At 40.8% G+C, this 13,947-nt stretch overlaps 2 protein-coding genes across 2 annotated transcripts; both read left to right on the forward strand.

Annotated features, from left to right (window-relative positions):
• The first annotated feature begins 5,422 nt into the window (after positions 1 to 5,422).
• Positions 5,423 to 12,116, forward strand: LOC139434727 (RNA polymerase-associated protein LEO1-like). The gene is made up of 3 exons (XM_071204706.1): positions 5,423 to 5,615; positions 11,579 to 11,992; positions 12,091 to 12,116. Exons 1-3 carry the CDS (start codon positions 5,423 to 5,425, stop codon positions 12,114 to 12,116), a joined length of 633 nt encoding a protein of 210 aa, XP_071060807.1.
• Positions 12,117 to 12,144: 28 nt separating this feature from the next.
• On the forward strand, positions 12,145 to 13,831 carry LOC139434675 (zinc finger protein 583-like). The gene has a single exon (XM_071204566.1). It carries the CDS (start codon positions 12,154 to 12,156, stop codon positions 13,204 to 13,206), a length of 1,053 nt encoding a protein of 350 aa, XP_071060667.1. The 5' UTR covers positions 12,145 to 12,153; the 3' UTR covers positions 13,207 to 13,831.
• The last annotated feature ends 116 nt before the right edge of the window (positions 13,832 to 13,947 follow it).

A 13,947-nucleotide genomic window follows, 5' to 3' on the forward strand; every position in this document is an offset into this window, starting at 1 on the left:
TTTATTTTGGTCTCACCGCTTTCATGTCTATTGGCTTCTTAAAAACAGCGGGGATCAGCTGGGCTCCGGTGATTGGCAAATCTGGGTGATGCCTTCTGATATGATTTAGCATGTTTGGCGTGTGTTACCATTAGCATACCGCACCGCTATCGAACAACGCCGACACACCGTCCTCGTCCGATCCACCACTCGCACACCTCATCGTTATTGTAGTCCACAGGGAACCCGAAATGTTCCCACACAGCTGATGTAAAAGAAGCAGGTGGGTTCTAGCTCCTGTGTGTTATCTGAACTCACCATACTAACTTTACTTCTTCTTGTATTTTGTTCGTTTTGTTGTTGTGTTTCTTCTTGTTCTTCATTTGTTGTTTAAGGACAGCTGGCAAACAGCTTTTAGGCGCAATAATGCCCCCTGGATTATATATAGTGTAGTGGATACTGCCCTGAATTACTTTTTTCCCACTCGTAAAAAAAAGGCGTATTCGTCGTGTGACTGCGTGTGCCGAACCGTGACGTCCGAACCGTGACGGTACGGGACGAATACGGATACCGTTACACCCCTAGTATTCAACCTTTGACACAGTTCATAATTTTCTCCTCTCACTGTCTCCTTTCCCATGGCATATGTCTACGGCCTTGGGTATTGCTGCTATCTCTCTTAAGGAGAGGCAGCTTGGGCGCATTGTTGTTGCCAGTCTGTGACAGAGCACAAGCCGCCATGAGGTAGTTTACTGTTCAGGGACGAAGGTTCCCTGGCGCGCATTCTTTTCTATGGATGAGAGCTCTCGTTAGATTCAGGGTCCATAATTGTTTAGTCTCGCTGATGAAGAATGTTGATTATTACACTCCGAACTAGATAAAACCTCGAGCTCCAGAAAGAGTTCTTCAGAATTGGTTTGGCAACCGCTGTGTCAACTCGTGACACACCACCTGTCTTGTCAACTCTCCGGCCGTAACTCCAAATAAACCATCAGTGTTTGACATCAAAGCTCCTGCTCATCCCGTGTCTCCTTCATGAGTCGGTGACTCCCACTGCATTGCTACACAGAAGTTTCCTACACAGTAACTATTACTAGTTACATTTTAAAACTAACTTGCCCAATACTGTCGATCATATAATATCATAATATATCATATTTCCTTATCTGAGTCAGCTTCTCGAGCCGTATCTGGCCGTGCAACACTTACAGTGTCTTATACTGTATGCAGAAGTATTATTTTAAGCAACACATTAGGTTGACGAAACACTCAACTCAAATGTAATTAAGTCAGATCCACTCGTGTCTTAGATGATATAGTGATATCATAAAACTGTTGTACGCTTTCAAACACTCGGTAGTTTATTTATTTTTTAACCAGTTGTTCTATATTCACCTTGCAGGTGCAACTCTGTGGCTTGTATCCTGGATTATATGTTTAAGTCATGGATGTTTAAAGTTCATATTAATCTAATATTAGTTTACTTTTCATTCAGGAAGTATGACGCTGCGCTGTCTGTGCACATGTCCCTGTTTTTGACTAGTCAAATGCAGAGTTGGGTGCATAATAATATTACTTTTGTCGGTAACGGAGTAGTGTAACGCTCTACTTTTATAATTCAGTAATCACACTACAGTTACTAACATTTCCCCGACACTCGTTACTTCGTTACTTACTAAAATCAGTCATAATCAAACCTCAACAAACACCTGCAAAGAACACATGCTAAGGTGAAGCTAACGCACAGCTATTTGTTGTTTGTTTATATCACGTTCTTCTTCTCTGAACTAAAACTAAACTAACTAACTAAGGGCAGCCGACACAAACGAATGCCGTGCTTCCATGAGCGTCAAATCCCGCCGCAGATGGGAATACATTGCAATCAGTTGAAAGCTATTTGCGTCCCTTTATGAAGCTGAAGGAGCCTAGGAGCGTCACAACTGCACGCCACGGGACCCTGACCAAACATCGCTCCTGGACGATTATGGAGTGAGAGTGTGTTGTGCAGGCATATTGTCATTCAAGAGAATGCTTAGTTCTTTTGAGAAACACGTTTTTCTTTTAGCCTATTGTCCTCGTTAACGTAAATAATACTCGTAAATAATACGTAAATAATAATTCCTTCCCCAATATCCCTCCGGATTCAATAATTGACTTGTTTGGTAAAATCAAACAAGATTGGGAAGGGGAACTAGTCCAAGCTATAGATGATGAGGTCTGGGATGGCGCATTAGCGAGAGTGAACAATAGTACGTCCTGTGCCAGGCTCAATCTTATACAACTGAAAGTTGTCCACCGTATTGTTGAGAGCTTCATAGTATGTTGAATACTTAAAACGAAAGTTAGTTATAATCAAATAGGATCAATCATATTCTTGTATGAACCCATAATGAGAATGCTTCTTGATGGTTTTTGAATATGTATGTATTCTTACAATTTTAGTTGTTGCTGTTTGATAACTTTGCGTTTTAAAAAGAGGGTGTTGAGAGCTTCATAGTATGTTGAATACTTAAAACGAAAGTTAGTTATAATCAAATATAATCAATTATATTCTTGTATAACCCACAATGAAAATGCTTCATATTTTAGGTTTTTCTATATTTACAGCATAAACAAAACAAAGTGGTTTGTTAAGTTGAGTGTAAGACTTATAATGATGTATGCCTTACTCTCTGATAAGAGAGTAGGCAGGTTCTTTCCTCTCACAGCAGGGAGGGCGGCTCCGGACTTAAGGAGAAACACATTGAGACCTCAAAAGGGTGGTTATGTCATAGCCATAGAATATGTCTAGTCATGTTTTGTTTTTTTCACAAACTTGGGAAGGTGTGTCTTATGCCAGAGCCAATAGAATATGTTGGTTGGGTATAGAGGAGGTGTTTGTGGGGTTTCTATCCGGTTTTTTGAGCATAAAAAGACTGGCTTTTTTGGATTTTGTGGGGGAGAGAGGGGGAAACCCCTGGTATACTCTCTCCCGGTAAGCTCTGACCCTCAGAGCTGGGTTAGATGGCTCTCGGTAAGGTATACCTAGAAGACGTTGTTCGGACGTACAGGAATCTTATGACTATTTAGATATACCTGGAAGACGTTGTTCGGACGTACAGGAATCTTATGACTATTTAGATATACCTGGAAGACGTTGTTCGGACGCACAGGAATCTTATGACTATTTAGATATACCTGGAAGACGTTGTTCGGACGCACAGGAATCTTATGACTATTTAGATATACCTGGAAGACGTTGTTCGGACGTACAGGAATCTTATGACTATTTAGATCGACCTGGAAGGCGTTATTAAGAACGTACAGGAATCTTATAACACTATTTAGATCGACCTGGAAGGCGTTATTAAGAACGTACAGGAATCAAAGAAATAACACTATTCAGATCTACCTGGAAGACGTTATTCGGACGTACGGGAAGCTTAGATCTAATAGTATTATTTAGATCGACCTGGAAGGCGTTGTTAGAACGCACGGGAATACAATGAATATGAATTAAGGTTTTAGATAAAAAAATATAACCCCAGCATGATATGTTTTGTATGATTATAATGTGTTAAAAGGTAAAGACTCTGTATTGGTTTGGACCTACTTTTTCTTCAAATAAACTGATCCCACCTTTTGGATTGGGACAACTAAAAATAAAATCTGTGCTCTCCTCCCCTGCTTCAAAGGTAAGACTGCACCCTGCCATACACACGTAGGTAGGAACACACCCCATTTACTGATATCAAAATCCTTCGGGATCCCTTAAACAGATTAAAAAGAGTTGTCTGAATAGAAACAGCAGTTAATTGAACCTGGTTCTTCGGGGAGTTAATAGAGGTGAGATCTTGCTGACGTTGGTGGATCTGAGCCAAGCAGTAAACTTACATAGACTCAGTAACTTCGGTCAGGTCAGTTAGTAGGTCTGAGTAATTTACCGGAATAAATTATCAGGACCTCACCTATACTCTAAACAGTATCTTTTACACCAACTCTAAACTCTCCAAAATATACCAAAATGTCACGGATACCTGTAACAGATGCCACACGTCACCAGCAAACATGACTCATATGTTTTGGTCTTGTCCTCGACTACAAGGATACTGGACAAGCATTTTCAAACACCTTGCTGAGGCCTTGGACGTGGTATTGACACCGTGTGCAGAAACTGCCATTTTTGGAGTACTACCTGGCCACCGAATGATAAGGGGGAAACTAAGGACAGTATAGCCTTTGCATCTATCTTAGCACGTAGAAGAATACTCCTAGAATGGAAATCTCCGATACCACCTAAAGCATCTCTCTGGCTTAAAGATCTAATGATGTACCTGAACTTGGAGAAGATTAAATATAACCTGAGGGGCTGTTCAAAACTATTCGGCTCTATGATAGCCTACATAGCTGAACTTAAGACACTAAGAAGAAAGGGGGACCATGAATGTATGTGCTTTTTTGTTTGTTTGTTTTGTTTCTGTCTTTATATACATGTATGTATGTATGTATGTATGTATGTATGTATGTATGTATGTATGTATGTATGTATGTATGTATGTATGTATGTATGTACAGGGTTGGGAGGGTTACTTTGTAAATGTAATCAGTTACTGAAACTGCTTATCTTACTTATTTTATTACTTATAAACATACAATTGTGATCACACACTGTGTGGGTCACATTACATATGTATGTATGTATGTATGTATGTATGTATGTATGTATGTATATATGTATGTATGTATGTATGTATGTATATGTGTATGTGTACATGTGGGTATACATATGTGAGTATATGGGTACATGTATTATTGTTATTATTCTTTATTTCCTTATCTATTAATTTTAATTTTCTTTTAATATTATCTGTTATATTACTTTATTTGTACCTATATATTTATCTATTTATTTACTTTACTAGCTAGGACCGGGAGGGGAGGGGGGGAAAGGGACAAACATTGACTGTATAAATGTAAACTCATTGTGCCTGACTCAATAACAATAAATAAATACATACAAATAATGGTTGTTGGTAATGTATTAGCGACCCCCAAGGAGGGGCAGGGTCTGAGTTATGTGTGAGCCAATGGGAGCTGAGCTCCCATAAGGAGGGTTCTGAGCTCCCACGGATGCAGTGACATCATACCTCCTTGTGTGAGCTCAGCTCCCATTGGCTCACACTTAACTCGAGCCCTGCATGTGTTGTCTCGTCGCTCCGGTTCTCTCTTGTGTTCCTGAGAAAGTGTGTGTGAGCTCCAGCTCTACTGATCCATCATCTGTGTGTCTGGATAAACCTCCGAACGGACTCTGTGCTCTTTTTTCTGGAGCATTTACCTCGGACTATAGGAGCTAGCTTAGCATGCTAGCTGGAAACACGTGAGCAACACTAGTCAGATTGAGAGTTTGACGGAGAGAGAAACGGTGTGTTTAACGGAGTCTGCAGGGAAAGGTGATCTAGGAAACATGAGTAAAGTCCAAATGCTGCTGTCGTTGAAGAAGCAGCAAGTCACTGCTGCTTCTGAAGAGATATTTGCTCTGTTTGAACAAACAATAGCAGAGCTCAAGGAGGAGCTGTTTCTTTCCAAAGAGGAGAACAAGAGGCTCCAGAAACTACTGGACGCTGTTTTACAGCCTCAGCTTCGGATACACAGAGCAGGTCTGTTCCCTTTACTCTTCATTAACACTTTAAACTCTTCAGTAACACTTTATTATCACATTAATAACCAGGGCCGGATTAGTACCTGCAGGGGCCCCTGGGCACTGAGCGCTCATGGGCGCCCCCCCCAACCCAACAAGTAACACCACGCCTACCCAATCCTACCAACATGACCAATATTTAGAATTTTCAGTCAATCTGGCATGTCAAATCGCACACCTATTAATCATGGGACGGGTGGCGCAGTGGTCTGTGCATCTGATCATCAGATCAAAGGGGGTGCTGGGGAACTATAAAAAAAAAAAAGTGTAATGTGTGTATCTGTAAACTGGAAAAGCGCTATAATAAATGCAAGGAATTATTATTATTAATTGTAAAAAGCAGGGACGCAGCCACATAGTTCAACCAAAGTAGGTCTAGCCTTTTGCCCTTTTAGTTAAACATCACAAGACAAAATACAATGGATAAGATTCCAAGACAGTGTATGGCTCAGGAATACCTAGGTAATATCACTCAAAACCTCAGAGTAGCACCCGATTTAATGCCAAAATATGACTGGCTGGCTGTACACGTACACGAGGAGTTTTATTAGTTACAAACATTGAGAGTTACAAAAGTATAATATGTAGTGAAATGGTGTGGTTGCTCAACTAAGTGATCAGTATATGTGATGGAAGATCGTGTGTGTGTGTGTGTGTGTGTGTGTGTGTGTGTGTGTGTGTGTGACCATCTTCATCACGCAGTCAGCCAGATTTGACCCAGTGTGACTGTGAATGGGTTCAAATCCAATAAATCTCTCAATGACTTTTCCTTTCTCACTCACAAATCGGAAAACGAAAGTTAATTGGTCGACGTGAGACATGTCAGGTGTAGAATCTACGATGACAGAGAAATACCTTGCTCGCTGTAGTTCTGTTGCTATTGCTTCCTTTGTTCTGTCACCCATCAAACCAATAAACTCCTCACAGATAGTTGATGACAAGTATGAAGTCCTACCACGTCCCTTCTGGCCAAACTTCTGCAAATGATCCTTTAAAAATGGATCAAACTGCGCAAGCAGCTCCAGGATTCCCAGGTAGTTCCCGTTATGTGCGGATCCCAAAAGTTCGTAATTTCCCCGGAAAGGAAGCCCCCTCTCACTCAAGAATTTAATCACCGCAACTACACGTCTCAATACATCCTTCCAGTACTGACTTTCTGTGTCGACCTGCATCCCTAGAGAAGCATCCACAGTGCCCATGAGTTTAGTGCGATGCATAAGTGAAAGTATGCATTTTCTGTGCTCACCACTCGTCTCATGTTCCGTTATCCTCTCGGGATGCTTCCAATCACTAAAGCCGAGAACAAATGCATTACTGTGGCTGTGAGTGGATACAAGTTTGCAGGCAAAACAATAAATTGCTCCGGTAGATGGAGAATAAATAATCCAATCGCGTTGAACGATTTCTCCATTGTGAAGCTGTCTGGTCAGCATATCATTGGTCAGTGAGTGTGTCCGGCCACTAGCATCGGTCTCCCTCCGAGATGCTGGATACTTCGTTGCCCGATTATGAAAGTATGAAACCTCTTTCATCAAAGTCTCCTCCCGGACATTTCCAGCAATTAATCCCCATTGTGCAGGGTCCTGAGAGACACAGGGAACTTCCGATGAACTCGAACCTTCACCCTGCTCTGTGACTTCCTCGTCAGGCTCGTCTTCATCTTTATCTTCCTCTTCTACTCGCTTCTGCGTTAGCATGCTAGGTTCAAGGCTAACATTGCTCGCTAGCTCAACAACATCCTCCGTGACCGCCGCCACTCTTCCTTGTGGTTGTTGCTGGCCTATTTCGTCACGTTTTGCTATTTATTGTTGGCACATTTTTTAATCCAGCCGCCACTCTCTCTTCTTTTTCTTTCTTTTTGCAGCCCCGCTGGGTGTTTGGCTACCGGCACCATCCATTTTTTCTGCTCACGTGACAAAATGTGACATGAATGAGGGTGGGGCTGTGATTCGGCTATACACTGCCGCCGCGTAGTAATACATTTGAGTGCATACATAGTGAGACCTACAGTACAGAGACGGTTTAGAAAATATATTAATTTGACCCTATAGAAAAGCTGTGTTATTTATAGCGAAGAGTGAGTGTTATTTAAAAACAATGTATTATGAGTGAGGTTGTGCCCGAAAAAAAAAAATATTTTTTTTAATCTTGTCACTGAGGGCCCTCTTTGCTCAAGGGCCATATGGTTAATCCGGCCCTGTTAATAACCCTTGTTTAGAGTTCTAGGTGAGGCCCCGATTAATTTATTCCGGTAAATTACTCTGACCTCACAAATTGACCCGACCGAAGTTACTGAGTCTATGTAAGTTTACTGCTTGGCTCAGATCCACCAAACGTCAGCAAGATCTCACCTCTATTAACTCCCCGAAGAACCAGGTTCAATTAACTGCTGTTTCTATTCAGACAACTCTTTTGAATCTGTTTAAGCGATCCCGAAGGATTTTGGTATCAGTAAATGGGGTGTGTTCCTACCTAAACATGTGTGTGGCAGGGTGCAATCTTACCTTTGAAGCAGGAGAGGAGAGCACAGATTTTCCTTTTTATTGTCCCAATCCAAAAGGTGAGATCAGTTTATTTGAAGAAAAAATAGGTCCAAACCAGTACAGAGTCTTTACCTTTTAACACATTATAATCATACAAAACATATCAAAATGGGATTATATATTTTTTATCTAAAACCTTAATTCATATTCATTCAAAAGTCCATGTATGGATTCCGGTCGTTATAACTTCTGGCATAAAATCATATATTCCGGATCGTTCTATTAACTACCAGCATAAAACCCATGTATGGATTCCGGTCGTTATAGCAACTTCCGGCATAAAATCATATATTCCGGATCGTTCTATTAACTACCAGCATAAAACCCATGTATGGATTCCGGTCGTTATAGCAACTTCCGGCATAAAATCATATATTCCGGATCGTTCTATTAACTACCAGCATAAAACCCATGTATGGATTCCGGTCGTTATAGCAACTTCCGGCATAAAATCATATATTCCGGATCGTTCTATTAACTACCAGCATAAAACCCATGTATGGATTCCGGTCGTTATAGCAACTTCCGGCATAAAATCATATATTCCGGATCGTTCTATTAACTACCAGCATAAAACCCATGTATGGATTCCGGTCGTTATAGCAACTTCCGGCATAAAATCATATATTCCGGATCGTTCTATTAACTACCAGCATAAAACCCATGTATGGATTCCGGTCGTTATAGCAACTTCCGGCATAAAATCATATATTCCGGATCGTTCTATTAACTACCAGCGTAAAACCCATGTATGGATTCCGGTCGTTATAGCAACTTCCGGCATAAAATCATATATTCCGGATCGTTCTATTAACTACCAGCGTAAAACCCATGTATGGATTCCGGTCGTTATAGCAACTTCCGGCATAAAATCATATATTCCGGATCGTTCTATTAACTACCAGCATAAAACCCATGTATGGATTCCGGTCGTTATAGCAACTTCCGGCATAAAATCATATATTCCGGATCGTTCTATTAACTACCAGCATAAAACCCATGTATGGATTCCGGTCGTTATAGCAACTTCCGGCATAAAATCATATATTCCGGATCGTTCTATTAACTACCAGCATAAAACCCATGTATGGATTCCGGTCGTAATAGCAACTTCCGGCATAAAATCATATATTCCGGATCGTTCTATTAACTACCAGCATAAAACCCATGTATGGATTCCGGTCGTTATAGCAACTTCCGGCATAAAATCATATATTCCGGATCGTTCTATTAACTACCAGCATAAAACCCATGTATGGATTCCGGTCGTTATAGCAACTTCCGGCATAAAATCATATATTCCGGATCGTTCTATTAACTACCAGCATAAAACCCATGTATGGATTCCGGTCGTTATAGCAACTTCCGGCATAAAATCATATATTCCGGATCGTTCTATTAACTACCAGCATAACCACTTACCGAGAGCCGTCTAACCCAGCTCTGAAAAACAGAGCTTACCGGGAGAGAGTATACCAGGGGTTTCCCCCCCTCTCCCCAACGTAATCCAAAAAAGCCAGTCTTTTTATGCTCAAAAAAACCGGATAGAAAACCCACAAACACCTCCTCTATACCCAACCAACATATTCTATTGGCTCTGGCATAAGACACACCTTCCCAAGTTTGTGTAAAACAAAACATGACTGGACATATTCTATGCCTCTGACATAACCACCTTTTTGAGGCCTCCATGTGTTTCTGCTTAAGTCTGGAGCCCCCCTCCCTGCTGTGAGAGGAGAGGAAAGAACCTGCCTACTCTCTTATCAGAGAGCAGGGCATAAATCATAGGCCTTACACTCAACTTAACAAACCACTTTGTTTTGTTTATGCTGTAAATATAGAAAAACCTAAAATATGAAGCATTTTCATTGTGGGTTATACAAGAATATAATTGATTATATTTGATTATACCTAACTTTCGTTTTAAGTATTCAACATACTATGAAGCTCTCAACACCCTTTAGACTCTTTATCAGCACTTGCTGCAGGTTGTAGATCCTGAAGTAAAAGTACAAAACACCACACTGTGAAAATACTAATAATAAGTTAAAGTACTACATTCATATCTTTAAGTACAAGTATGTACGTATTATGAGACAAATGTACTTAATTATAATAATTATAGTTTATCACGGAAGAGCAAACCTACCAAAATAAATATATTTTGAAAAATACATAGGCTATATTGAATAATATGCCATGTAATGTACTGATTTCAATATTAACCAGACATGTAGGCACTAGTTGATTACATTTAACATACATTGATCATTTAATTTTATTGTGCTCATTTATTCACCTTTTCTTTTTAAATGTGTAAAAAGCAAATAAAAAACACTTTGGATTAATTCAAATTGCGGGAGAATAATTCATTAAAAAAATCAATAACAAATATGTTCAATAATTAAGTAAACACATCTAAAATGTTACTTGATAAAGAATAGCGGAACTATACAAAGGTCATAAAGTAATTCAAACATTAATATAAATGAATGTAAAATCTCATCAATCAATTATTGCCAACATTTATTTATAATATATTCTGTATATTGTAGTGCTGAGAGACGGGAGTCGGAGGCGGGGCATCAAAGGTACAAGCTAGACTTTTATTTAGCATTAACACACATGTAAACACTTCCACAAGTTTGGCTAACTCAAATGTCCGTGCGGTCAGACGGTTCGTCTCGGTCACGCTTCATATCGGGCGGGCCGGGAGGCCCGCGCAGCACACCCTCCCGGCCATCAGAGTCGAACCCGCAGTTCGGAGGAACCGACCGCCAGAGCACCGGCAAGAGGCCGGGTCGGCGGAGGCTCTCCGATGGCGGGTCGCGTTTGCCATTCCATCAGTGAGAAATCAGGAAAAAAGTCTGACTTGACTTTTTGGAGAACCAGAGAAAAGGGGTGAAAATGGGAAAAAAGTACCCCAAAATAGTGTTCCATAAGGCAGGTAGAGTCCCCTGACAACTCCCCTTACATTCCTCCAGAGTCAGCAAATACTCTGTTATCTTTTGGAAGAACCAGAGAAAAGGGTGAAAATGGATCAAATGTATCCGAAAATAGTGCCTCTTGAGGCGGGTAGAGTCCCCTGACAACTCCCCTTACATTAGCCAAAACACCCACATATGTTCCAGATGTCGAAAGGTCATTATCTCATGACCTCTTTAGGTGTAATTCATACCCGGTCAGGATATGAACCACCTAACTAACAAGACTTAACTGTATTATCCTGAGGAGGGCCTCTTTGCACTTCTGCTTACCCCTAATGATTGCGGAAGAGACGATGGGCCTCTCTTCTGTGGAAACTGTAATTCAATAACATAACTAATTATATTGATTAGGTCCAAGACTGATATAACAGTGTGTTTCCTGTTTCCTGCAGATGTCCAGCAGCTGGTGGTGGTTAAAGAAGAGCCTCTCCCTGACCAGCAAGAGTGGAGCTCCAGTCTGGACCAGGAGGACCCAGAGCCCCCCCCACACATTAAGCAGGAACAGGAGGAACTCAGGATCAGTCAGGAAGGAGAGCAGCTTCAGGAGCTGGAGGCTGATATCACCAAGTCCTCTTTCACTCCTGACCCTGTGAAGAGTGAAGATGATAAAGAGAAACCTCAGTCCTCACAGCCTCATCAAAGACAAATTGAACACATGGAAACAGAAGCTGATGGAGATGACTGTCGAGGACCAGAACCAGCCAGGAACTCAGATCCAGAGAGCAGTTTACAACCAAAGACTGAGGACCACACGGGAGACTCTTCTGAAGACACTGATGACTCTTCTGAACCTGAAGCTGAACACAGTGCTGATTGGAAGGAGACCGGAGAACCTGCCTCAGGCTCAAACTCACTGAAAAATAGACAAGAATCTTTCAGTGATCCACAACGTAGTGCTGAAAAGAAACCATTCAGCTGCTCAGTCTGTGAGAAAGCTTTTAGTTTTGGAAGAGATTTAAATCGACACATGAGAATCCACACAGGAGAGAAACCCTTTCGCTGCTCAGTTTGTGAGAGAACTTTTTCACGGAGTGAAAATGTTAAGAAACACATGAGAGTCCACACAGGAGAGAAATCATTTAAATGCTCAGTTTGTGAGAGAGCTTTTTCACAGAGTGGAAGTTTAAAGATACACATGATATTCCACACAGGAGAGAAACCATTCAAATGCTCAGTCTGTAAGAAAGCTTTTTCACAGCGTGAACGTTTAAAGGTACACATGAGAGTCCACACAGGAGAGAAACCATTCAAATGCTCAATCTGTAAGAAAGCTTTTTCACAGAGTGGAAGTTTAAAAGAACACATGACAGTCCACACAGGAGAGAAAGCACACATCTGCGCAGTCTGTAAGAAAGCTTTTTCAAAGAGTGGAAGTTTAAAGAAACACATTAGAGTCCACACAGGAGAGAAAGCACACAGCTGCTCAGTCTGTAAGAGAGCTTTTTCACAGAGTAGAAGTTTAAAGACACACATGAGAATCCACACAGGAGAGACACCACACAGCTGCTCAGTCTGTAACAAAGCTTTTTCACGGAGTCAAACTTTAAAGGAACACATGAGATTCCACACAGGAGAGAAAGAACACAGCTGCTCAGTCTGTAACAAAGCTTTTTCACGGAGTGAAACTTTAAAGGAACACATGAGAGTCCACACAGGAGAGAAAGCACACAGCTGCTCAGTCTGTAAGAAAGCTTTTTCACGGAGGGAAAATGTAAAGGAACACATGAGAGTCCACACAGGAGAGAAAGCACACAGCTGCTCAGTTTGTGAGAAAGCTTTTTCACACAGTGGAAATTTAAAGACACACATGAGAGTCCACACAGGAGAGGAAATATACAGCTGCAATGTTTGTGACAAAATATTTAAATGGCGTAGTCATTTCCAAAGGCACTTGTGTGTTGGTCGTCAGTCCTCACAGCTTAATGAAATTCAAACTGAGGATAAGGGAGAGGCAGAGCCTCCAATCAGCAGCTCAGCTGAACACATGGAAACAGAAGCTGATGGAGAGGACAATGAATAAGTCTTATGATAAACGTTTGTCCTGACAGGTTAGTTTGTGTGCAACCTGCACAAACACAATCCTGCACCATGATTACAAAAGGTGAAATACAATGTAAAACTGCCGAAAAATACCAGCTCACTAAAACACAACCACTCAACACAACTGCTCAACGCAACTACTAATTATTCCCGCGGTCAGAGAGCGGAGATGTGTACCTTTTGTGATGTAATATGACGCGTTTGACGTATGACCTTAAAAAAAAGCCGTTTTTAAGAGCAGAGCTCAAAATTGCTCCTTTCCCTCTGAATTCCTTATGTCTCGTAAAACATATCAAATCCTGCATTCACTTTTTTAATTGTAATTTTCAAGCAAGTTTAAGCATAAATGTAGAAAAAAAAAAACCTGCAAGTTGCTCTTTAACCACTGACTGTTGATGAACCATTTTATTTGGATTAAGGGCTCCAAGTTTCCATATAGAGATATAGGATGATTTGATGTATTGTTCTTTATTTCTAAATGTTTTGTATCATTGCTATCCTGTTAATGAGCCCTGTTTTACATAAATGTTCCTGTTATCGGAGTGCTTTTGCTTCTGTAACTGTAAGGGAATACATTTTCCTATTTTGTATCCTGATGACCTAATGCCGTAACATGCAATACGTTACTCCCTAAGCCTGTTTTCACCCATCTGCAACAGATTCGCTAATAATCACAAATGTTCATTTCTTTGACCCCTTGACTCGACTATTTCTTGTTTAA

Source organism: Pseudochaenichthys georgianus, chromosome 10 (genome assembly GCF_902827115.2).
Source record: "Pseudochaenichthys georgianus chromosome 10, fPseGeo1.2, whole genome shotgun sequence".
NCBI classification, from domain to species: domain Eukaryota; kingdom Metazoa; phylum Chordata; class Actinopteri; order Perciformes; family Channichthyidae; genus Pseudochaenichthys; species Pseudochaenichthys georgianus.

Coding starts and splice junctions, on each gene's coding strand:
- LOC139434727 (XM_071204706.1), top strand. CDS start 5,423: ATGAGTAAAGTCCAAATGCTGCTGTCGTTGAAGAAGCAGCAAGTCACT. Junction 5,616..11,578: donor GCTTCGGATACACAGAGCAG/GTCTGTTCCCTT, acceptor TGTTTCCTGCAG/ATGTCCAGCAGCTGGTGGTG. Junction 11,993..12,090: donor TGAACCTGAAGCTGAACACA/GTGCTGATTGGA, acceptor AGTGCTGAAAAG/AAACCATTCAGCTGCTCAGT.
- LOC139434675 (XM_071204566.1), top strand. CDS start 12,154: ATGAGAATCCACACAGGAGAGAAACCCTTTCGCTGCTCAGTTTGTGAG.